Raw genomic sequence first — 26,481 nt, 5'->3', positions numbered from 1 at the left:
ATACTGGGGGAGGAGACGGGCACTCATGTTCTCTCCCTGAGCTTCAGTGCCCTTGCCTACGAAGTAGGCACAGTGACCCCTTGAAGGGGGCTTGTGAGGGCGGAGTAAAGCGATGCGCTGAGTGACAGTTCTGAGCCAGGGCCCCATGCCAGGTGCCATGTTAAGTGCCTGATTCCTCAAGCTTGTCATTGTCGCGGCATCCCTGGGAGTTAGCATCCCTGCCACCCCTAGTTTGTGGATGCTGAGAGACTAAAGACCATGTTCAGGGCCAACTACCAGCAAAGGCCGAATTCCAACTAAACACGGAACCCATGCCTTTACCTTCTGCAGTATGGGACACAGTGCTTGGCAAACAACTGGTGTTCAATAATTGTTCACTCCTCCTCCCAGAATAGCACACAGACATGTGGTCAATATGATAAGTACTTAGTGAGCACCGGTTCAGTCAGAGGGGCTTGGCTTTGGTTTCCGGGAACACTGCTTCCTTATAGCCCCCGAGTGACTTCCTCTTCCTCACTCAGGCTGCCTGAGGTCCGGATTTCTGACAATGGTCCCTACGAGTGCCACGTGGGCATCTACGACCGAGCCACCAGAGAGAAGGTGGTCCTGGCTTCAGGCAACATATTCCTCAACGTCATGGGTGAGTACAAGGCCTCCATCCCTGGCAGATGTGGTGAGGAGCTGTGTGTGTGCATGTACATGTATGTATATGTGTGTGGGTGTGTGCATCTGCACATGTATGTGTGCACATGCTACAGGGTCTGTCTTGGGACCACCCACCAAAATACCTAGTGTGTTAGTAGTGGGCTCGCTTCTCCTTCCCCACACCTGCCCTCAAGTCACTGTTATGGGCTTGACATCCCAGGGTCTTCCTCATGACCACTAACACACTGACTTCATGGGACCATGAGCTGTATGTATCCTTGTCCTCAGGTCCTCGCCACTTGGTACCAGGCTGGCCCTGGAGGTGAGGACACTGATGAGAATGAACGGTACTCAAGGGGTGCTGAGAATCATTGCAGCCGCTGGACCTCAATGTACACTTCTGTAGGATGGGGATGGGATGGAGTGGGTCATTCATGGGCCATCCAGATCCAGATTCTGAGGCCCAGTGAGGCACAATGGTAGGAGGTACTTGGCAGTGTGTGCCTAGCTGTTTGAGCACCCTTTTCCAGAGCTGCCCACCAGGTAGTCTGAGGTGGGATCTCAGAAAGCAGGACTGTCCCTCAGCCAGATGTGCCCTCTTAGGATGAGGAAAGACCAGGTGCTGGACCAGGAGGCACACTGGGCTGGGCACCAGGGCTCCTAGTTCCCTTTCTAGCTGGTTGTATCCTAGGGCAAATCAACTGCACCCCTAGCCTCTGTTTCCCCATTTGTCAAGCAAGGGTACTGCAACAGGTGGTCTCAGAAACCCCTTCTGGCTTTGGCATTCTTGTTGATGTTCAGTCCAGTGATGAAGGAATTTGGCCTGGACTCGAGTTCCGGGCTCTCTGATTTTATTATCAAATGATATTTACCAGGGAAACGAGGCTTGCTGTCCTCGGGCAATCAATGAAGGCAGAAAGGCCTCATTGCAAGCTGCTGCTTCTGGGAAAATAGAAAACCTCCAAAGGCCAGGCCCCCAGAGGAACTTCAATTCTTGCAGCGGCAGCATGTGGTGTGTCCTGGCTTCCTAGTGGAGCCATGACCACGGAGGTGTTGGGGTTGTGCAAGCAATGGGCCAGGGCAGCAGGTGGCTGCATGGCCAGGAAAATACATGAATAAGACATGTCCTAGGTGTCAACCCTGGGCTGGACACACCAGGGAGCCCAGCAGAGGACAAAAGTCTGTTTGCTCCATCAAAGGGCTCCTAGTTTGATGAGAGAAATAGACAGGTGCTTACTCATTTATTTATCAAATATGGACTGAGCACTGATTATGTGAACAGGACAAAGACCGTAGGGGGCTGGTGCTTCAGTGCATGAGGCAGACAAAAACACACATATATGAATAAACCCGTGAGACGGTTATATACCGTGGCAAGTACTGGGAAGACAACAGAGCAGGGTGATTGGATAAAATGACCACAGATGTCAAGGGAGGGGCTCAGAGAAAGCTCCTGGACCACTAAGTCTTTTATATGTCATTTAGTCCTTCCATGAGGGCTGTTGTTAACTTTCATGGTAACTCTAGGTGTTACAGAATAGAGCCACTCCATTGGATTTTCTTGGCTGTAATCTTCATCAATGGACCAATAAATAACATCCTGATAAATGGAGAAAAGATTGAAGTTGTCATTGACTTCATTTTGCTTGGATCAACCATCAACACTCATGGAAGCAACAGCCAAGAAATCAAACGATGTATTGCATTAGGCAAATCTGCTGCACAAGACCTTTAAAGTGTTGAAGAGCAAAGATATTAATTTGAGGACTAAAGTACGCCTGACCCAAGCCATGGTATTTTCAATAACCTCATATGCATGTGAAAGCTGAACAGTGAATAAGGAAGCCCGTAGAAGAATTGATGCATCTGAGCTATGGTGTTCAAGGAGAATATTAACAGTACAATGGACTGTCCAAAGAACAAACCAATCTGTGTTGGACCAAGTACAGCCAGAATGCTCCTTGGAAGCCAGGATGGCCAGACTTCATCTCTCACACTTTGGACATGTTATCAGGAGGGGCCAGTCCCTGGAGAAGGACATCATGCTTAGTAAAGTGGAGGGTCAGTGACAGAGAGGAAGACCTCCAACAAGATGGCTTGGCACAGTGGCAGCAGCAATGGGCTCAAGTGTAGCAACGATTGTGAGGTTGGCCCAGGACTGGGCAGTGTTTCGTTCTGTTGTACATAGGGTCACTATGAGTCGGAGCTGACTCGATGGCACCTAACAACAACAAAAATCTTAACAGAAGCAGCTCACCAGACTTTTCTTCTGTAGTACTGCTGATTGGATCAAAACCACCAACCTTGAGGTTAACAGTTGAGCACAAACTGTCTGTGCCACCCAAGGACCTAGCCCAAGGACAGGCACTAAGATTAGCATCTCCATTCTGCAAATGTAGAAACAGAGACACAGAGAAAGCTAGGAACTTGCCAAACGTCACACAGCTAGGAAGTGGTAGACCTGGGATTTGGACCCAGGCCTATCTGACCATAAACTCTCACTATAATAATGAGTTGCCCAGTGCTGAGGCCAGAACCTAAGCATCCTGGCCTTCAGGAGGCCATGCTGAGACTCCAGCTGAGGTTCCACTCTGTGATATCTGTGAGCCAGTCTGGAACCTTCAAATGCCACCTCCTCCTTGAAGCCCTTACTCCCCATTGATTCACCAAAGGACTTTCCCCCACTGCGACTCAGTTTCCTCATCCATACAAAGCTCCCTCTCAGCCCAGACATTATGAGTCTGGTTCCCTTAGGTAAAGAAACTGAGGCACAGACGGTCTCATGGGACAAATCTGGTGACACAGCAAGCATGGTGGTCCCTGTTGATCTAGCCCCTCCCTCTTTCATGGCATTGCCAACCATTTGTGGATCAGGGGACCACAAGGTCTCAGAGCCTTTGGATAGGAGGCAGAAGTCCTCAGACCAGGGTGAGAGGATTCCACTCAGCTGCCTGAAGGGGCTCAGTGGGTTGCGGAGGGCACAGGAGGGGCAGGACCAGGTTCCACCTGCACTCTGGTGCCTCCAGCTTCTGGGTAGAGGGTTGAGTAAAGCTCTGAGCTCTGGAAATCCAGGTGTCTAGGGCTTCTTCTTGGATCAATTGTCAACACTCATGGAAGCAGCAGTCAAGAAATCAAACGACGTATTGCATTAGGCAAATCTGTTGCACAAGACCTTTTTTAAGTGTTGAAGAGCAAAGATGTCAGCTTGAGGACTAAGGTGCGCCTGATCCAAGCCATGGTATTTTCAATAACCTTATATGCATGCGAAAGCTGGACAGTGAATAAGGAAGACCGTAGAAGGTTTGATGCATTTGATCTATGGTGTTGGAGGAGAATATTGAAAGTGTCATGGGCTGCCAAAAGAACCAATAGATTCGTTTTGGACGAAGTGCAGCCAGAGTGCTCCTTGAGGCCAAAATGGCCAAACTTAGTCTCTCATACTTTGGACATATTGTCAGGAGGGATATCATGTTTGGTAAGGTGGAGGGTCGGAGAAAAAGAGGAAGACCCCCAACGAGATGGATTGGCCAAGTGGCAGCATCAATGGACTCAAGCGTGGCAACAGTAGTGAGGTTGGCCCAGGATCGGGCGGTGTGTTGTTCTGCTGTGCCTAAGGTTGTTATGAGTTGGTACTGACTCGATGGCACCTAACAACAACAACAACAACAGGGCTGGTACTCCTGGAACAAGACCTACACCTGTGAGTGACTCCATTCTTTAAAGTTACTGTGTCTTCCCATCCCGTTCCCTCTCCCATGGATAGACTTACCCATGCTCACAATGCCCGAGGATTAACACCTCCTCTAACATGTCTCTGCCCTGGAGCTTCTGGCTGCAGATGTATCTCCTCAAAGTGTGGAGACAACCCTGTAAACTGGGGGATGTGAAGTCCCTATTATACGGATGAGGGGCCAGGACTCAGGAAGGGTAAGTATCATGTCTGGGGCCACAGCAGCCATCTGAGGCCAAAGTCCATGGTCTGAGCCAGCTGTTCGCACACTCCAGTTTGCATCAGACTGTCCTGGCAGGCTTTGTTAAAACACAAATTCTAGGGCTCCACCCTCAGAGGCAACAGATGGAGCCTGCAGATTTGCATTTCTCACAAAATCCCAGGAGATGCTGATGCTACTGGTCCATGGGCCCCACTTCAAAAATCACTGGTGTAAAAAACTCTTGAGTCTTTATAAAACTATGAAATCTGCATTGGTATCTATATCTACATCAATATCAAAATCTATCTGTATCTGTTTCTATATTCTTAAATTAAAGGAGCTCTGGTAGTGTAGTGGTTATCAATTGGGCTGCTAATCTCAAAGTCAGCAGTTCGAAATTACTAGCTGTTCCATGGGAGAAAAAAATGAGACTTTCTGTTCCCATAAGTGTTTACAGTCTTGGAAACCCTGTACAGGGTCACTATGGGTCAGAACCGACTCCATGGCACACCACCACCACCACTGGACTGCGAAGTCAGTTTGAACTGCATGTTGGAGGTTCAAATGTACCAGTCACTCCTTGGAAACTCTATGCAGGGTCACTATGGGTCAGAACCGATTTGATGGCACTTAACAACAACAATCTATGAACAACTGTATTTCTCCTTCGGCCTTCCAAGCCTCACCTTACCTTACTCCAACATGACAGGATGCCTCAGCCTTTTATCATAGAAGTTACTATCCTGTATGAATTGGGTTTGAATCCCAGCTCCACCATTTGACCTAGGGTTCTTCAGCTTCCCTAGACCTTAGTTTCTCTATCTGTAAAAATACGGATAAGGATACCTACCAGGGTTTTGACCTAGTTTGGACTGGTTCAGTCATGGCAGACTCTACAAAGTCAGGGCAAACTTGAATCTGTGAAATGTGGGCGTACTGGAAGGATCACTGAATGGGAAAAATTACGGGTTGGTGCTTTGGAAACGGAGACTCAAAAGTGACTTAGTGACACATTCAGGAACCTGAGGCAGGAGATTGGATTATTGCTGGGACTATGGAGAGTGACATGCATTCAAAGCAGCACGGTCCAATACCATGTTTGAGCGGGACCCTTCTGATTCTGACTCTGTGGATCAAGAGGTTCTGTTGCTATGCAACGCACATGCTGTCCTTATTTTCTAAGAGGGAGATTACGTTTCTAGCAGACTGTAGACCCCTAGTTTTTCCTGTTCCAGTCATTCCAGTACACTCCCATTTTACATTCTTGTCACCGTTCCAGTTTTGCTTTGCCAGTCCAGACTGAATTGGGAAGAACGGGGAGGAAGCCTTGAAGTTTACCTCCTAGGGTGGTTGCAAGGATGAAATCAGATAAGCTTTGCAGAACACTTAGCCCAGCATGTGGCACAGCTGAAGGGGTCTGTTGGTTGGAGTTGGTTGTTTGTATTGCCCCTGTGTCCAGCCTGCCCCTCCTGGGCACAGCAGAGACTGTGCCTCTCCCTTGTTCCACATTCTACTCAGTGAAGGCAGGTCTTGTCTGCCTATCTGTGACTCCCAAGAGCCTTCATTAAACCAGTGTGAGGAATAAATATCCCAGGGACTGCACCTTCACCTTTCCTGGCTTCCTAGGCATGGGACCTAGTTCTGCCTTGTTTTTGGGTGTGGCAGGGACAGCTGGCTTTGCCAACTCATCCTCGCCTGGGCTTCCTCCTTAATAGCTGCCTGCTTGGAAGCCATGCAGCTAGGAAGAGAGCTGGGACATATCAGCAGGTGTGATAATGACAGTGATACTCTACACTCCCAGACTGCTTTCACATCTAGCATGTCACCTGTCCTCACAACAGCCCCATAAGGGAATCTTGCTGTTACCTCTAAGGAGCTCTGGTAGCGCAGTGGTTACAAATCAGGTTGTGAACCGCAAGGTCAGCAGTTCGAAACTACCAGATGTTCTGTGGGAGAAAGATGAGGCTTTCTGCTCCAGTAAAGATTTACAACCTTGGAAACCCTGTACAGAGTCACTATGAGTCGGAACCGACTCCACAGCACATAACAACAACAACAACAACTGCTACCTCCGGTTCACAGAGTATCTGAATCCGACTCATAGTGACCCAGTATTGGGCTTCCAAGGAGAGGCTGGTGGCTTTGAACCACTGACCTTGTGGTTAGCAGTCCAGTGCTTATCCTAGAGTACCAGACAAGTGGAGAGGATTAAACAAGATAACCTATAGAATAGAATGATCTTACTCCATGGCATGGCACATGTGGTTAATCAATAGCATCTCGAATGATAAATAGTCACCATGACAATCAAATTCAGGCCCAATTAGAAGGGCTTACAAAAGGTGTCAAACCACCCCACCACCACCTCCACAACATTCTCCTTAAAATATATTTCAAGGCAGATCTCAAAAATTAAAATGTATTCATGCTTTTGACTTGTTATGACATTTCATAGACCCTTTCTTATTCATCTACAAGGGACTTCAAAAAATTCTTGGAAAAATAGAATGAAGAGATAATGGAATTTTTCCTTGTGCCTTTTGAAACCCCTTCATACAACCACATGCTAAAACCTTCCCTCCCAGTGATTAGATTTCCTTGATGGCTGAGGTCCCCTTTGTGCCAGAAGGGACGGCTAAGGACTGTGGCAGCTAACAGTGAGCCATGATAGCCTTTCAGTTGGGGGTGAAAATTGCATCTCAATGTAAAGAAAACAAAATCCTCACCACTGGACCAGTAAACAACATTCTTATCAGTGGAGAAAAGATTAAAGTTGTCAAGGAATTCATTCTTCTTGGATCAACTATCAACACTCACAGAAGCAGCAGTCAAGAAATCAAGCGATGTATTACATTACATATATCTGCTACACAAGACTTTTTAAAAGTGTTATTGAGCAAAGATGTCAGCTTGAGGACTAAGGTGTTCCTGACCCTAACCTCATATGCATGAGAAAGCTGGACAGTGAATAAGGAAGACTGTAGAAAAATTGATAATTTGAGTTATGGTGTTGGAGGAGAATATTTAAAGTGCCATGGGCTGTCAACAAAACCAACAGATCTGTGTTGGAAGAAGTGCAGCCAGAGTGCTCCTTGGAGGCCAGGATGGCCAGACTTCGTCTCTCATACTTCAGACATATTGTCAGGAGGGACTAGTCACTGGAGAGGGATATCATGTTTGGTAAGGTGGAGGGTCAGAGAAAGGGAGGAAGACCCCCAAGAAGATGGACTGGCAAAGTGGCACCATCAGTGATCTCAAGTGTGGCAACAATTGTGAGGTTGGTGCCGCATCGGGCAGTGCTTCATTCTGTTGTGCCTATATAGGGTCGCTCTGAGTCAGTACCGACTTGATGGCACCTAATAACAACGCTTCTCCAGATCTGCAGACAGGAGAGAGAGCTAGTACTGGCACAGCTCAGGCTCCGCCTGCATGGAAGGCACTGAGCAGTCTGGAAGAACAGCCCCAGTCTGCCGCCTCTGCATCCGCAGCCCGCGCGTTCCAACCCGCCTGCTTCCAGAGGTCTCTGGTGAAGATCTAAATGTGAAAGCCGCTGTAATTTCACGCTTATAACATCCCGCTATGTGGTGGGAAAGACATTTGGGAGCCCCGTGGGTGACACTGAGGGTGTGTGCCGCACACAGTCATTAAAATGTTTTTATCCGAGCTTCAGATAAATTGTAAGCCAATTTGAAAGTTGTGTGCTGGGCCCGGGGAACGCATTATACACAGTCACGGAAGGATTGCACAGGCTTTTCTTGGGGGTGCAGGTTATCTGAGCATGGGGGAGCATGTTAAGGGAGTGATGTTACAATCAATTAAATGTTCTAAGGACAAGACACCCCCCACTCCTGCCCCAGCTGCAACCCAAAGGTTCTGCTTTTCCCAGAATGCCAAGGGGAGGCATTCTGGGTTTCAGGTGGCAGCCAGCCACTGATGATCAAGATCAAATTCCATCAAGTTTGTGCTGGTGTCAGACACTGCACTGCATGTTAATCATGGAGTCCTTACAGAGCCCCAGGAGGTAAGAATTGTCACCCCCATTTCATAGCTGAAGAAACTGAAATTCCAGGAGGCTGAAAGACTTCCCTATGTAAGTCACAGAACTGAGATTCCCTTGCAGCAATGCCTGAGCCCCAAGTTGGTGCTCCTTACAGCAACCTTGAACTTCCAAGGAAAACCTGTCTGCCTTTGGCATAGAGCTACTAATAAGGCAGGTGTCCAGTGAACACTGGAGGCTGCCAGAGCAGAGACACGAACTTCCCAAGACCGAGCACTAACTAGCACCAGAGATCCTGGGTGGTGCAAATGGTTCATGCACTTGGCTGCTGACTGAAAGACTAGAGGTTTGTGCCCACTCAGAGGCACCGCAGAAGAAAGGCCTGGTAATCCACATCTGAAAAATCCATAATTGAAAACCTGATGGGGCACAGCTCTATTCTGTCACACGTGAGTTTGAATCAACTCGATGGTAACTGGCTGAATTAGTATCATATTGTGGTTTCGATTTGCATTTCCATGATGTTTAGCATCTCTTCGCGGGCTTATTGGTCATTTGTATCTCTTCTTTGGAGAAATTTCTATTCAGATCCTTTACATTTTTAATTGGATACTTTGTCTTTGTATTTACTGAGTTGGGAGAGTTCTCCACATATATTTTTAGATCCATGATTTGCAAACATTTTCCCCTATTTGTGGGTTAAATTTTCAGTTTCCTTATGTTATTATTTGAAGCAGAAAACTTTGAATGTTGATAAACCCTAATTTATCTGCTTTCTCTTACGTCACTGGTATCTTTGGTGGTTTTCCTAACTCAAGAACACAAAGATTTACTCCTGTATTTTCTTCTTAGAGTCTTATAGTTTAGTTCTTACATTTTGGTCCTTGATATATTGAATCTATTTTTGCGTATGGTGTGAGATAGGGGTCCAACTTTATCACTTTGCATTAGGCTATCCGGTTGTTACAGAATCATTTGTTGAACAATTTCTTCTTCATTCCCCCATTGAATTGTTCTGGCATCCTTATCAAAAATCAATTGACCACAAATGTAGAGGTTTATTTCTGAACTGTCAATTGTAAGGCATTGACTTACATATCTATCTATCCTAATGCTCATCTGGAGTCTTGGTGTGGCGCTGTGGGTTAATGCACCAGACTGCAAAGCCGTTTGAACTGCAAGGTCGGTGGTTCAAGCTTACCAGCTGTTCCTTGGAAACCCTATACAGGGTCGCTATGGGTCAGAATTGACTCAACGGCACTTAACAACAACAACAATGTTCATCTGGTGCTCTCTTAAACCATGTGGCCACCCCAGTCTGACTTTGTTACTCCAGGGCAATGACTTCATAAGAAGTCCTTCTGTGGCCAGTTTCTTGAGCCTTCCTATTGAAGAAAGCTCACCCTGGGGTTTGTGAGGGCTCCCCAAAGGAAAGAGGGTGCAGAAGAACCGGAGAGCTGATGGAGGCTGAAATTCCTTCCATGAGTCCAGGCAAAGACTTAGGATCCCTAGGAGCCTGGATCTCTGCCTTCTAAAACCAGATTCTTGAATCCAATTCTCTTGACTCCCAACCCAGTGTTCCTCTGGAGAAACAGAAGCAAATTTCCAGGATGGATAATTAAGGTGTTGGGGACTTCTTTTGAGGAGAAATGCCTATGTTTCCCAATGGGATGTGGGAGATTCCATATCTGAAGGCAAACCCTGTCCTCTCAACTTCCTGCTGATGATTCTGAGCAAAACAGAAGCATTATTGTGCTTCTCAGAAGGACGCCAATGGGATAGCAGGGTGTGGCTTGTAGAGTTCTATTTCAAGACACCTGCCCATGTCCAGGACAGCTATGGGAAGTGGGGTGTATACCAGGCAGATCAAGCTCACAGCTGGTGTTCAGGGAGGCACAGGGGAGAGGCTAGGTCAATGGATGGAGGCTGCTGGCCTGAGAATCAATCCCCAGGGATCCCCAGGCAGGATTGCTGGGAGCCAGCAGCCCTCTCCATACCCCCAGAGGCCTGCCTGCTGAGTTGAAAATGATCTGTACATTCCTTTCTCTTAGAGCCTAAGTGGATAAGCCCCTTGCTGGGCTCGGACTAATTACATTAACTGGCCCCAGGCTATTGCAGTGGCCTGTGAACTCCTGGGAATATTTGCTCAGTGGGGAGAGGCAGGATGGGTTGGGATCTAGGCTAGAACAACTGAGGATTCCTAGGGCCCTGAGCAGGGAGGAGACACAAGCTGAAATCTCCACCTCTCACCCTGGGTGTTCTCAGAGTCCTGAGAGCCAGGCCTGGGCTGCTTTTGCTCCCCAAGCCAACATCTGGGAAGACCACCTCCAAGCCCTCTTCCTACCCTCTTTCTGCCCTTCCTGGGTGAGTGACAAGAGTGACCAGAGTCCTTCAGGTCAACAACAGGAGGCGTCTGGGATTGCCCAGACTCAACTGGAGAATAATCTATCTAGTAAGTTAGATTGACTGTCAAGGGAGTGTACTTCCTTGGAGAACTGAGAAGTGGTTAAAAATAAGGGTTATAAACTCAATTGTGCAACTGATAGTGATCAAAGCAGCTGATATTTATTGAGCATTTACTATACACTCGGCCCTGCACTCATTCATTCATCTTCTAAGATTGGTTCTGCTTTTACCAGAAAACCAGTTGACATCAACTCAACTCTGGCTCATAGTGTTCTCACATGTGTCAGAGTAGAACTGTGCTCCATAAAGCTGGGGTTCAATAATTATCTCCCCATTTTATAGCTGTGAAAGCAGAGCAGTTAAAGGATTTACCTAAGGGTACATATTGTCAGGATGAACCAGCCACTGGAGAAAAAGAGACAGACCCCCAGCGGGATGGATTGGCAAAATGGCAAATCGAGGGGCGCAAGCGTGGCAACAATTGTGAGGTTGGCCCAAGACCAGGAAGTGTTTTGTTCTGTTATGCACAGGGTCGCTATCAATACAGACTTGATGGCACCTAACAACAACAACATAGGTATAGTAAGGAAAGAGCTAGTATTCAAACCCTGGCAGCCTGGCTCCAGAGCTCATGGGTTTAACGCCTCTTAACACCGCTCACATCAGAACATGACCTTCTGTCTCAGTTTTCCTGTCTGTTAAATGTGGTGATAGGAGCAGCACCCCTGTAACACGGTTGGGGGGTAAAATAAAGTGGCCATGTAAGGAGCATGATCCATAGCTCAAGGTGAGTGCTTAAGAAAAATGTTTTTGTGGTTGCTAAGGAGCTCTGGTAGCGTAGTGGTTAAGAATCGGGCTGCGAATTTTAAGGTCAGCGGTTCGAAACTACCAGCCGCTCCGCGGGAGAAAGATGAGGCTTTCTACTCCCGTAAGGATTTACACCCTTGGAAACCCCATACAGGGTCGCTATGGGTCGGAACCGACTCGAAGGCAATTAACAAGTTGTCATTGCAGCCCTGGTGTGGCATTGTAGCATAAACCATAAGATTGGCAGTTCAAACCCACCAGTTGCTCTTGGAAACCCTATACAGGATTACTGTGAGTCAGAACTGATTTGACATCACACAACAAGTTGACATTGACTTGGCCCCTGGCGCATGGTGACCAGTAGTATTTGCAAAATCACCAGTGAGTCTTGTGGCACCCGCACGGTTTGTTGCAGATTGGACTATGGTACTCCCCTGGCTTTTCATTTTAACAGGGAGATCACCAGGCTTTTCTTCCGAGTCCACCTTAGTCTGGGAACTGCTAAAATGTGTTCAGCAACACACAAGGCTTCACAGACAGGCAGGTGATAGCTGAGTGTGAGGTGCATTAAATGGGAAACTAACTTAGGTTTCCCACATGGAAGGTGAGCCACAACGGCGTCACATGTTCATAGTTCTCAGTATTTTGACTGTGCAGTCAGTGCTGGGGTCTAAACTGCAGGAAGAGATAATGGCCCAGTGAGAGCTTTCTAATCTGATTGTTGTTGTTATTGTTAAGTTTCCAAGGATCATCTGGTGGGTTTGAACCACCAACCTTGAAGTTGACATCTTGGATGTTACAAAGGAGCTCAGAAAAGCAAATGGACTGAGCAGCCCCGGGCCCAATTCCACTTCCTCCACTCTCATGGCTGTGAACTGTCCTCTCTGAGCCTCAGTTTCCTCAATTGGGGTAATCAGTGTTCCTACCTTAACACATGGTAGAGTCCTGGTGTGGTGCTGTAGGATAAGTACTAGACCACAAGGTCAGTTTGAACTTCAAGGTCGGTGGTTCAAGCCCACCAGCTGCTCCTCAGAAACCCTACACTAACTCAATGGCACTTAACAACAACATCCACCTCAGCAGACGATAGTGAGTGAGGCAGCCTGGGTCTGCTGGGAGCCTTATTAGGGCTGGGCAGGCAGTCAGAGGTGAGGGATGACAGGAGTCAGCCCAGCAAGTGCGGCACCTGGACGTGAGGGGCATTTCCGGCAGAAGCCTCCAGACATGGAGACCAGTTGGAAAGATGGGAACAGATGTGGGAGGCATTGCAGGCCTGGCACTGGATGGGAATGGTAGACAGTCCTCAGAAAAGGAACCAGTGGAGCCACGTGACCTCACTCAGTAGCCAGTGCGTGCAGCAAATGGGGGCCAGGGCAGCAGGCCTGAGGACCTCCATGGGCCTCCTCCCTGCCAACCCAGGCTTCTGGGAGCAGCTAGTCAGCCAACTGGGGCCAGAGACAGCTGGCTGGGCTGGAGCTGCAGTCCGAGGGCTGAGGCAAGAGTGGCCAGAGTCCTCCAAGCTGGGTCTCGACTTGGCCATGGACCTGGATAAGGGATGCCCACTCTGCATGTCTGCTGCCTACAGGCTTGTGAGTTAGCAGAGGTTACCAGCTGAAAGCCAGTTCAGAGAAGGGACAGACAGATGGGTTTGGGACTCGGAGGAGCACTTTGGAGCTGATTGGGTCATCTAGCAAGGACAACCACTGTCCAGCTTTAGCCTCAAAGGCCCGAGCCTGCTGACTGCCTCCTGCACAGGCTTCTAGAATTCTCTCTCTCTCTGAAACACCCTGCAAAGAAGAAGCACCCTTAACTGAGGCCCACTGTACACCTGGCCACAGGCCCTGCATGGTCCATCAGCTCTCCTCCAAGTCCCCTACAAACTCTGAGGCAGGCCCTGTGATGTTCCACTGACAAGTGAAAAAACTGCAGACTGTTCAGCGAGGGTGGGGGACTTGTCCAGGACCTCTCAGTAAGGGGCTGAGCTAAGATTTGAGTTCATGTTTTCCCCTTGCACGAGGCTGCCCAAAACCAGAGGAACAGCCCAACCTGCTCTGAGTGTAAGGAGGTCTTCTCTCAACAAGGACAACATGGAACATCTGGGCTACCCCATCAGCTGGCCCTTCCAACAGCCCTGTGAAGCTAGACGAACAAGGATGGCTACATCCGTTTGCCAGAGAAGGCTGCTGAGTCAGCCAATAAAGGGGAGGCTGAGATTTGAACCTGGATACCCTCAGATTGTCATTTTTCCTCTGTGGAGACCTTTGAGGCCCAGAGGTGGGGATGGAAACAAGGCCACTGAAGCAGATGCTGGGTGTGACTTGAAAGTTACTCAACCTCTCTGATCTGCTGCTGTGACTAGAGGAATCAGACTTAGGCAACACACACTCTGGTGGATTTTATCCCTGGGGTCACAGAGCTGACCTTCACCATCCCTTCTCCAAGGAAACATGGGGAATCAGACAGTTTATTTGCTCATTCATCCCTCACGTTTATGTCTAAGCAACTACTTACTATGAGAGGACTTCTAAAAGTCCATGGAGAATGGAATTTTCTCCAGGAACCTTTTGAAGCCCCCTCATATGTGCTTGGCTACTAACCAAAAAGTTGGCAGTTCAAATGCACTTAGAGCATCTTGGAACAAAGACCTGGTCCTCTTCATCTATGTCACAGCCATTGAAAATCCTATGGAGTAAAGTTCTACTCTGAAACACATGGGGTTGTCATAAGTTGGAATCGATTTGACAGCAATTGGTTTGGTTCTTTCTTTATCTATTTTTAATGTGCCTGCTATGGAGGAAGGGTTGAGTGCACCCCTGTTACCTTCTGGATGGCCATGAGGTGAGGGGGGTAGGTCAAGATTGATTTTAATACAGTTGGACATCATAGTAAGAGCAGTCGATTTTGCATTTACAGGATGCTAGACATTGTGGCGCTGTGGGTTAATGTGCCAGACTGCAAAGCCGTTTGAACTGCAAGGTTGGTGGTTCAAGCTCACCAGCTGTTCTTCAGAAACCCTATACAGGGTCACTATGGGTCGGGATCGACTCAACGGCACTTAACAACAACAACAGGCATTACTCCAAACGTTTTACACATGCTTTAAATGCTTTAAGTAGATTAACTCATTTAAATCTCATAGCTCCAAGAGGTAAGTACTATAGTTTTTCCCATTTTAATAAATAGGAAACAGAGGCCCAGAGAGGTTAAGCAACTTTTCCAAAGTTACACAGCCAACGAGTGGCAGAATTTGTTTTCAAATCTAGGTAACCTGTATCCAGAGTCACTACACAGTCACTCATAAAATGACCCACCGTGCCCACCAGAGCTAACCAAACTCAAGAAACTTCTTTCTTAAATTGTCCTGGTGGGCAGCTGCAGTCCCCAGAGGCCCCCCTAACTCCCTGGACCTTCCACATCTTACCCGCTAGGGCTCCTTTCTTGTTCCAGGCTGCAGGTACATCGTTAAACCTTGACAAGTGGTAGGTCAGTGCAATGCTTTATCCTCTCCACCGCTGGGAGCTGGATTTAGTGGCTCCAGGCAGAAGGTAAACTTCTCCTTCCTGGGACAGGCCCCTTAATTACAAGTGAAATGTGGCTGTTGAAATGGACCGCCTCAGGCCCAGTGATTTAAGGAGCAGCCAAGGAGGCGGAGGTTACAGGTGTTAACAGAGCTGTATCAGAGCCGGGGGAGCCAGGATGAGGGTGACGATGGAGTAGTCTCCCTGCCTTGACAACAGAAGGGGAAATTGAGGTCACACTGTATGTCGCTTGGCCTGAGGGTCAGCTGACTTGTCTCTGCTGCCAACTTGCAATGCCTCATGGGACCCAGTTTCCCCTTCTGCATATGAGGAGACCAGAGTAACTCACTCACCCTCTGGGGACAGCAATCACAATAGCTTTAATAATTAAAGCTAATGCCAACTGAGTGTTTCTTGTGTTGTTGCTGTTGAGTTGGTACCAACTCATAGCGACTCTATGCACAACGTAACTAAACACTGGCCAGTCCTGTACCAACCTCACAATCATTGCTACGTCTGAGTCCATTGCTGCCGCCACTGTGCCCATCCATTTCAGTGGAAGGTCTTCCTCTTTTCCTCTGACTTTCTACTTTACCAAGCATAATATCCTTCTCCAGGGACTGGTGCCTCCTGATACTATGTCCGAAGTATGAGAGATGAAGTCTGGCCACTTTGGCTTCCAACGAGCATTCTGGTTGTACTTCTTCCAACACAGATTGGTTTGCTCTTCTGGCAATCCATTGTAATCTTAATATTCTCCAACACCATAATTTAAATGCATCAACTCTTCTACAGTCTTCTTTATTCATTTTCTATGTATTCTATGGTCTTCTTTATTCATTGTCGGTCAGGCATTACACTAAGTAGTTCATGAACATTTTCTTGATTAATTTTCACAATGTCATTAAGGTCATCATTGTTCTTGTTTTACAGAAGAGGAAACTGAGGCTCAGAGTGATGAAGTAAATTGCCCAAGAGCACATGGCTAGTGAGTGATCAAATGGGCATCCCCAGTCCTTCTTTTTGAATCCAGAGCCTGGACTCTAGGTCCTAGGGGTGGCAGGGGGATCTAAGACCCTGTTTCTACCCTGAAGGAATTCCCCAAAGATGGGAGAGACAGAGAAGGGCACAGATTTCCAATAGAAGGAAAATAAGGACTCAGAGGAAGGTGAGAGTCTCCTCCAGTTGGAGGTCCCAAGAGGATCTTCTTATGAAGGAGGTGGCTCAGAGCTAGGTCCAGCAGGCTGGGGGCAGACAGGAAAGAAGAAACCGCAGGCAAAGGTGTAGGATGGGAACATACGGCATGCAGGCATGCAAGGGGCAATCCTGCACAGCATGTAACCAAGGCACAGGTAAGGGAGTTGTTACATGCCATCAAGTAAGTCATTTCTGACCCAACTCTGCATAGGGTTGCCAAGGTTTTAAATCTTTGTGTGAACAGAAAGCCTCATCTTTCTCCCATCAGACAGCTGGTGAGCTTGAACTGCCGACCTTATGGTTCAAAGTTCAGTGCTTATCCTATGTAGCCACCGTGTTCCTGGTAAGTTTGTGGTGGTGGTGATGTGCCATGGAGTTGGTTCTGACTCATAGCGACCTGTGCAGGGTTTCCGAGGTTGTAGATTTTTACAGGAACAGAAAGCCTCATCTTTCTCCTGAGGATCAGCTGGTAGTTTTGAACTGCTGATTTTGAGGTTAGCAGCCTGACTTGTAACCACTACGACACCAGAGTAGCAAGATAGAATAACAGCGGTCATAATAACCCACAGCTGACATTTGTTTAGTGACTGAGTGCTGGTCAGGTGTCAGGCAGGGTTCTAAAAACTTTACATAATGCTTACAAGAACCTGTCAAGTATATATGGCCATGATGCCCATTTTACAGATGAGAGAACCGAGGCACAGAGAGAATTCATGACTTGCTAAGGTCACCCAGCTAGGATGAGTCAGGATTTGATTGTGGCAGCCTGGATCCTGAGTTGGCACATGGCCCATTGCCCATATGGTACTCCCTCCTCTTGTGCTAGGCTGGCCACGGGCACAGAGGAAGGGAGAGCTCTGAACAGGACTTTGCATTCTGGTGATGCTGGTACATTGGCTATGGAAAGCTACGGAAGTCACGAATATCCTGGAGAAGCTTCCCGAAGCAGCCCAGGGACTAGGGAGGAAGGGAGGGTATTTCCTGGGGAACCAGGGTACCAACCACACCTCCTAGCTGATTCAGGAAGAAGATGCAGGTTTAGCAAACACTTAGCAATACCAACAACATAGTGCTGAAAGATGCCCATCCGAGGCTGAGACTTCAAGAAGGAGGGCTGGGGGCCTACAGTCTGACTGCTGCTGTCAAACCTGAACCCCTCCCTCTGTAGCTTCCCACTGGGCCTCCCACATGAAGTCAAAGGCTGTAGGGACTGGAGGGGATTTTAGCAATCTGTTCGTCCAACCCCATGACTAGATCAAGGAAAACCAAGGCCCCGAGAGAGATCCCACCGCAGGTGCGTGATAGAGATGAATGCTGAGCTCAGGAGTCTGGATAGTAGTTATGGACATGGGTTCAGAGGTTAGGCCATACCTGAGTTCAAGTCCTAGCCTTGACCCTCACTGCCCAAGTGCCCTTAGACCTGTTCCTATGAAAACGTGTATTTCTGTCTCTCTAGAATGGAGATAATACCCTTACCCCTGGTTATTGTGAGGGTCTTATGCAACCCTGGAGTCTGGTGTGTCGCTGTGGGATAGAGTACTGGACTGAAAGGTCAGTTTGATCCTCAAGGTCGGTGGGTCAAACTCATCAGTCGCTCCTTAAAAACCCTATGCACGTTCACTATGCAACCTTATGCACAGCAGAATGAACCACTGTCCGATCCTGGGCCAACCTCACTACTGTTGCCACGCTTGAGTCCAACAATGCCGCCACTTGGCCAATCCATCTCATTGGGGGGTCTTCCTCTTTTTCTCTAACCCTCTACCTTACCAAACATGATATCCTTCTCCAGTGACTGGTCCCTCCTGACAATATGTCCAAAGTATGAGAGACGAAGTTTGGCCATCTTGGCCTCCAAGGAGCACTCTGGCTGTACTTCCTCCAAAAAGGATCTATTGGTTCTTTTGGCAGCCCATGGCACTTTCAATATTCTCCTCCAACACCATAACTCATATGCATCAATTCTTCTACAGTCTTCCTTATTATTGTCCAACTTTCTCATGCATATGAGATTATTGAAAATACCATGACTTGGGTCAGGCACTGTTAGTACCCCCATTTTACAGATGTGGGAACTGAAACCATCCCTGGGGAGGGATGAAGTTGGAGAAGGCAATGCTCCTGGGATGTTTCTAGACGAAATAGGTTGCTGAGGTCCCAGCACTTGGGGTCCCAGGGTGAGGCTGGTGGCAACACCACATAAACTGATCTCTGAGATCCACCACCACCCCAACATCAGTCCTTCTTTGCCCTGACCAGCAGTTGGGTCCCTTTGGGAATACAAGTTCACATCACTCTTTAAAGACACAATGTACTAGATGTGATAAAGCAAGCAGTTACCTGTGATTTGATGTTCATTGTGCATTTATTTGAACCTGTCAGTAGTTTGAAAATGTTCACAATAAAATGTCGGAGAGAAAAAATGTGTAACTCCCCTTCCCACAGAGCACCCCTTCTCCTTGGCTCCTCCCCTCCCCTCCCCCTCACCTCCCACCCTGGTTCTGGAAATTGCTTTATGAGAAGCAAGCAGCAAGAATGATTTACTTGCCCTCTGACTGAAGAAATCAATCCTAAAATGCTGATAGGACAGGAAACACTGCCGACCGCAAAGGTCCCTGGGAAATCTCTTGCTAGAAGGGAGGGCTCTAAGCTGGGTAGGGAAGGGGTGGACTTTAGGACTCCATCGGGGGCTTCAGAAGTTGGAGGTGGCACAAGGGACTGGGCCTGTGGAAACACATGAGTCTTTTTGTCACTTGAATGTTGGAAAATGAAGGGATACTGAGGCCCAGGGTCCGGAAAGGGTTCAAGTCTCACATAAAGTCAGTGGTCGGTCATCTAACTTCAGCCCCTGACTCCCAGTTGACGCCTTTTCCCAAGACACAGTGATAAACTGAAAATGCGTAACAGCGAGAATTGATTTTGTGTTCTCTAAGTGCCAAGCACTTCATCTTTCACATGCATCTCACATGAGGAAAACAGCATTGTCGCCCTGGTTTTATGAATGAGGTCCCGGGGAGACTCGGCCACCCTGAAATCTCAGAGCCAGGTTTCCCCAGGCCAAGTCAGCCCCCACTCATGATCGCCCATGACCATTATGATCCGTAGGGCTTTCCTTGGCTGGTTTTCTGAAGTAGATTTCTTTCTTCCTAGTCTATCTTAGTCTGGAGGTACTTATGAAACCTGTTCAGCATCATGTTGTTGTTGTGTGTTGCTGAACCAGTTCATACTCAGAGCTATCTTGTATAGGGTTTCTGAGGAATGGCTGGTGGGTTTGAACCACTGACCTTGTGGTACAAACCGACCTTGTGATCCAGTGCACATCCTACAGCAACCATACCAGGAATCCTTCAGCATCACTGTTGTTGGTATGTGCCATCAAGTCAATTCTGACTTACTCATAGCGACACGATGTAGGGTTTCCAAGGACTAGCTGGTAGGTTGAATTGCAGAGAGTTCAGTGATTCTCAGTCCAGTGCTGGTCCTTCAACACCGCACCACGAGTCCTCAGCATCATAACAACACAGAAATTTCCAGGGACAGATGGGTAGTGGCTGTGAACAGGTACAGACCAAGAATCAAACCCATGTCTCCTACAGACAAGGCAGGAATCCTTCCTCTGGACCACCAGTGTCCCCTGACCAGGCCATGAGGCAGAGGCCTTCCAACCTGGGAGAGGAGTAGGGAGGGCTCCTCCAGAACTTCAGGCTGCTCTCCAGAGGACTGGGGTTGAGGCAGAAAGTGCAAACTTCTCTGCAAAGAGGAACCGAGCCACCAGGCAGATCTCAGACGTGCTTCACCAGGGCCCTTGGGAGACTCCTCTCTAAAGCTACAAATACAGTACCTACTGAAGCTGCCCATGTGTGTAATCTATACCTCTGGGATATAGTGAAAACAGCCCCCACATTGGCCAGCTTTGCTGCTATTTAAAACAGATCCACGTCATACCCCATAGATTTCACCTCTGCAGAAACGACACCCATCACAGGGCGTGCATACATTCGCTGTATTGGAACATAATCAACAATGGCAGGAACTGCTGAGGCTGCCACAGGCATCAGGACAGCAACCCCCAAGGACAGGGCGGGCCCACATGGGACTGACAGCCCAGAAAACTAGTTAGAAAATGTGGAATCTCCACAAGAAGCCAACCAGGGCACAGGCAAAATGTTACATCAGTTGTTGGTGTGGGGGTGAGGGGTGAGGCTTTGGAGGATAGGGGTCCTTTGACCCATTCAGTGCAGGAGGTCAGAGGCCCTAGAGAGTTCTACCTGCTCCCTGTGTGACAACTTCTCATGGTCTTGAGCTCTCCCCGTCTTTCAGTAATAATGTTCATGATGGTTTCCACCCAACCATTGTCATCGAGTCGATTCTGACTCATAGCCACCCTACAGGACAGAGTAGAATTGTTTGTTCCTTAGGGTGTCCTAGACCCTACATCTTTATGGGAACAGACAGCCTCATCTTTTGTCCTTGGAGCAGCTGATGGGTTCAAACCAATGACCTTTTGGCTGACATCTGAACACTTGGTCCACTGCTCCACCAGGGGATTCTTCACAACTGTTGACGGCACACCTAATAAGGACAAGCCCTTATACACCAGCTCTGGGGCATGTTCTTGTCTCGAGCTTAAAGACAGTTTATGTTGAGGCCATGGTTCACACACTGGAACTTGCATTAGAGACATTTAAGGAGCTTATTAAAACACAGATGCTGGATCGCACCCCAGAATTTCTGATTCAGTAGCTCTGGAATGGGATCCCTGGGTGTGCAGATGGTTAACATGCTCATTGTTTAAATTGGAGATTCAAGTTCACCCACAGATGCCTCAGAAGAATGGCCTGGCCATCTACTTATGGAATAAAAACTCTGCCATTGTTCTTTCATGGGGTCACCATGAGCCAGAGTCCATTGTCTGCCTCAAGAATTTGTATTTCTAACAAGTTCCCTGCTGCCGCCGCCACTGCTACTGGGGTGGTGATGGTGGTGGGGGCTCACTTTGAGAACCACTAGATTAAGGGCTTACCCTAGAAAGTAAGATTAGAAGACAAATCCAGACTCAACTCCCAAACCTATGGCCCGGCCACCCCACAGCCCCTTTAAGCATGAGTGGGGCTTTCTGTCTCCATCAGCGGTACCCTTCATGGGGTCCTGCTTGGCTTACACTCACTGGTTCATGAGAGCCGCCCCCCCCCCACATCAACTCTCTGCTACCTCCCCAGAGCAGTCAGCCAATGCCTACAGTGGAAACTGCTCAGTTTATCTTCCTATTGTGTGGGAACAGATAAACAGTTGGCAGGGGAGGGCCCAGGCAGGTGAGCAGTGGTGCCAGCCAGCTCCCTGTGGAGAGGAGAGCTGGTGGTAGATGGGCCTGCAGCCGCTCTGCTCCCTTGTGACCCTACTGTACTCAGAAACCCCTGGGAGGACCCTGGGATGGTGACAATGACCAGGACCCCAACACCTCCACCTTTCAATCTAACATCAGCCCTCAGTCTCCTGTGGCTTCTTTCAAGCTGGGTGGGGGTGGGGTTGGAGAGGGCTTAGCTCCGCAGCTGCCACATAAAAGGGCCTGTTGCAGTCCATATAAGCACAGACCCTGCATTTATCTCTCCTGTCACTGATGGCAGCTCCATTTGGGGGTTTTTAGTTGTTGTTGCCTTTTGGGTTTTTTCTTCCCTTGACTGCTGTAACTGTTCAGTTCAATATTTAATTTTCCCATAAACCAAAGAGTTGTACTTTTCCCTCTCTCTTTTTCTTGCCAGAGTATTGGTGGGATCTGTCTCCTCAGAGTTTTGGGGTAGGGTTAGAGAATTCAGCCCTTCCAAAGTGGGCAGGAGGTGGGGCAGAATACCCTCCTCCCGTTCATTCACTGGATCATTTAACAAATATTTACTGAGTAAATCTTTGCCTTGGGATGTGAAGATAGACATGTTCCTACCCTCATGGTGCTTACTTTACAGTGGACATGTTAGACAAAAAAGCATGAACATAAACCCATCTATGAGATTGTGATAAATTATAAAACAAAAGCTACATCAGGCTCCAAGAAGAAAGTGAGTAAGGGTCTTGGCAGAACAAAGAGGGAGGCGCATAGCTTGGATCTGAAAGCTGGGTATCATCAAGTCGATTCTGACTCATGGCCGCCTCATATGAGTCAGAGGAGAACTATGCTTCATATGGTTTTCAATGGTGAATTTTTAGAAGTAGATCACCAGGTCCTTCTTCCAAAGATGCTGTAAGTGGACTCAAAGCTCTGGCTTTTGGTTAACAGCTGAGCCCAAGAACTGTTCCTACCACCCCAAGATTCCTAGCTTAGAGGAGGAGGCGACATTTGAGCTGAAAGATGAACAGGGCCCAGCTGTTCAAAAGGCTGCGTGAAGGCCTTGAGTCAGAGCAAGAAGCAGGTGCCAAGGCCCTGAGGTTGGAAAGAGTTTAGGGTGTTTATGGAACAGAAGAGTTCATGGACTCTAATCTCAGTGTGGTTGGAGCATGGTAAAGGATTCAGGGTCAAGGTAGAGAGAGGAACATACTGATTAAGTCGGGTCCCCAATATTGCAGGCTTGGAGAAAGGAAGCTTGAAAGCTTCAAGCCTCTGGAAGCACACACACAGTCAAATAGACAGACAGATGCAGATCCAGGACAGTAGGACAAATACCTGAGAGACAAGCACAGGATGTTCCAGATACATGGAGGGCAGACCAGAACCTAGTATGGCAGGATCCAGGAAGGCTGCTTGGAGGAGATCACACCTCAGAACAGTCCTGAAGGGTAAAGTGGTGCTAACCAGGTAGACGGACCTCATGTGTAGGGACAGAGGTGGTAAGCACAGTGAGGAAAAGTCTGAGCAGCTCAGCGCAGCTGCAACTCCCAACTTGCAGAATAAGATGCCCCCAAAGAAGCAGAGAGGCTGGCAGAGAGGATGGGAAGGGAACTGAAAATGTGAAACAAAAAAAAAAGAGAGAGAGAGAGAGAAATTAATATAGAGGGTGGGAAGGAAACCAAAAATGTGGAACCAGAAAAAAGAAAGAAAGAAATTAAAATAGTGAACAGGGAGGGACATTTATATTCATGGACACTTGTATTAACAGGGTGGCTTTCTGTTTTTTGAAATATGATGTAATGACTAGAAGCTGATTGAAAAGAAAGGCAGTCAATAGAGCAGGCATGCTGAGAGGAAAGAATGGATTTTTTTGCAAATAATGTAATTTTGAACTTGCCTTTCCCCTCCTCCACCCCTCTCCAAATTCTAATTGATTACCATCCCATGATAAATGATGCTCAGGGCAGGAGTGTGCTAAGAGGCTCCCTAGAGTGGTACCCAAGGCCTAGGAGAGATAATCTATTTCTGAAGACTATGGCCACTGCTGAGAGGGGGAGCAATTTGCCCTCTCAGAGAGGAAGATGTGGCCGAGATAGTTTGTTTAGCACTTGGCCATCCTTTAGAAGTTTTATGTTCATTTTCTAATTTGCATATCCTTTCAAAAACCCTGGAAGCTGGAAGTTTGACAGTGTATGTTTTACCAAACTCATTTTATAAATGGGAAGGCTGATGACTAGGAAAGTCAGTTGACTTGCCCAAGATTCCATGAGATGTTGATAGCAAATCCCGGGCTGGAGCCTGACCTTGTGTAGGGTTTCCAAGGAACTGCTGATGGATTTGAACCACCATCCTTGTGGTTAGTAGTCCAGTGGCTGATCCTAGAGTACCACACCAGGATTCCCAACAACAACTGTGGCTCTGTAGAATAAGCTATGGACTTGGAGCACAAGGTTGACAGTTCCAGCCCACCAGCTGCTCTGTCGGAGAAAAATGAGGCTTTCTGTTCCTGTAAAGATTTGCAGCCTGGAAAACCCTATAGGATCATTGTGAGTTGGAACCAACTTGATTGCACTTTAACAATAACAACAACCCTGGTGCGCTGGGGGAGACAAGGATTTACCTTTGGTGGGTACAGTTCCGAGGGAGAAAGATAAGGCTGTTTGCTCTCGTAAAGATTTATCGTCTCAAAGACCCAAAGGAGAAGTTCTACTCAGTTCTATAGGGTTGCTGTGAGTTGGAACCAACTCAATGGCAGTGGGTTGTTAGACCTGGAGAACTCCAACCCACAGATAACCCCAAGGTACTAGTGGTAGGTTTCCCTTTCACAGATGTCGGGGTTTATATCAGAGTAGGTTTGTGCTCTTCAATTGCAAAGGCCACAGGATGATTTACAGACTGCGGAAAAGCTGCCACATTCCCTCCAAAATGAGTTACAATGACCGTAACAAAGTTCTGCTTTCAGGATAAAGATAGGCAATATTTCAGAGATAATTTCATAAAGCCAATCACCCAACCGTTACCTCACCACGTCAATGTTCACTGTAAAAACCCTTCTACTCAGTCTTCCTTAGAGGCTGCTGAGCAGGCGGGCCACCAAGGTTAGTGGTAGCATGTGGCTGTGTCAGACAGGGGTCACTTTGCCTGTCCTGTCCCTAGACAAAGCTGGTCAAAACAACCTCCAGCAGCCAAGTTCAAATTAAAGCAGGAAAGTCTTTGAGGGCAGTTGATTGACCATGAGGGTGGACTTGCAGGCCAAGGGTGATCCAGTCCTACCTACAACCCCCCCCCCCCCCAAAAAAAAAAAAGCCAGCAGCTATCTTGTTGACTCTGACTCCTGGCACCCCCATGTTGCAGGGGAGAGCTACACTCCACAGGGTTTCAAGGCTGTGGCTTGTCATAAGCAGATCGCCAGGTCTTTCTTCCAAGGCATTTCTGGGTGGATTCTATACACCAACCTTTAACAGTTTGCACCGCTCAGACACTTCCTCCTACAGCCCAGGGCTGGTGTCATACAAATAGGAGATTGTATCCAAGAGTGGTTTGTAAATTCTGACGCTCTGCCCTTGTCTAAGTTTTCATTGTTAGGCACCTTTTAGTCGACTCTGAGATGTAGTAACCCATGGACAATAGAACAAAACATTGCCTGATCTTATACAAGCCTCCCACTTGTTGCTGTTTGAGCGTGTGATTTCAGCCACGGTGTGGTGTCTCCGTCTCTGGAGGCTCACTTCAGGAGAGTGGCAGAGTCATTTCAACCTCAGGTGTGAGCAGCTGATGTTCCCCTACCCCCAGGAGAGCAGTGTTCCTGCACAGGTGCCTCTGAAGACACATTCACATAGCCCCCAGGTGGGAGGCACTGTGCCGGGAGCACTGAACACTGTCACAGAAGAATGGAGAGTCATGATTCATGGCCGTTTGTGCTACCTGGATCTCCTCTGACCACTGTTGATCAAACTTTGCACTAACTTGGAACCTAACTTGGAACTTGGACTTATTCTTGCCCAGGAAGTCACATTGACTCTATCCGTGTCTGCAGTTAGCTGGTTGCCTTTGACTAGATACTGCTCTTGGGGCCGTGCAATCTATGCCAGGATAGGGCACAGAAGGGGACTGCTTCATGTTGGCATTTGTCAGAAATTTCAGGGGAACAAAACTAATTGTAGGTTCCTGGGTGGTGCAATTTTTTGCACTAGACTATGTCCTTAAAAGTCAGTGGTTCAAACTCACCCAGAGGCGCCATGGAACAAGAAGCTCTGGTTGTCTGCTTCAATAAAGATCACAGCTAAGAAAACTCTATGGGGCAGTTGTACTCTGTACCATGAAGTTACCATGCGTCAAAATGGACTCAACAGCATCAGATTTTGTTGTTGTTATGATTGTAACCAGGATAGAGATAGAGAAGAAATGGGGTTGGAGTTTGGGATGGGATAGGGACAGAAATGAGGATGGAGTGGGAGTAGGGATAAAGATGGGGATGGAGCGAGAGATGAGGATGGGGAAATGAAAGTAGGACTAGGAATAGAGATGAGGATAGAGATGGATGAGGTAGGGATGAAGGAGGGATGGAGTTAGGACTGAAGGTGGAGATGGAGGTGAGAATGAAGGTAGGGATAGAGATGGAAATGGGGTGAAGATAGAAATAGAGATGGAAATGAAGGTGGG

General features: G+C 47.9%; 1 protein-coding gene across 1 annotated transcript in view; it reads left to right on the top strand.

Annotated features, from left to right (window-relative positions):
• IGSF21 (immunoglobin superfamily, member 21) overlaps positions 1 to 26,481 on the top strand; it is a 211,819-nt gene that overhangs the window by 156,369 nt on the left and 28,969 nt on the right. The window contains exon 3 of the mRNA XM_006866336.1: positions 522 to 640. Within this exon, the coding sequence (XP_006866398.1) occupies positions 522 to 640 (119 nt within the window). The remainder of the gene's footprint in view (positions 1 to 521; positions 641 to 26,481) is intronic.

This window comes from Chrysochloris asiatica, unplaced genomic scaffold (assembly GCF_000296735.1).
Source record: "Chrysochloris asiatica unplaced genomic scaffold, ChrAsi1.0 scaffold00090, whole genome shotgun sequence".
Classification (NCBI taxonomy): Eukaryota; Metazoa; Chordata; class Mammalia; order Afrosoricida; family Chrysochloridae; genus Chrysochloris; species Chrysochloris asiatica.
Note: the sequence above shows the minus strand (reverse complement) of the source record. Positions and strands in the feature narration are given on the sequence as shown.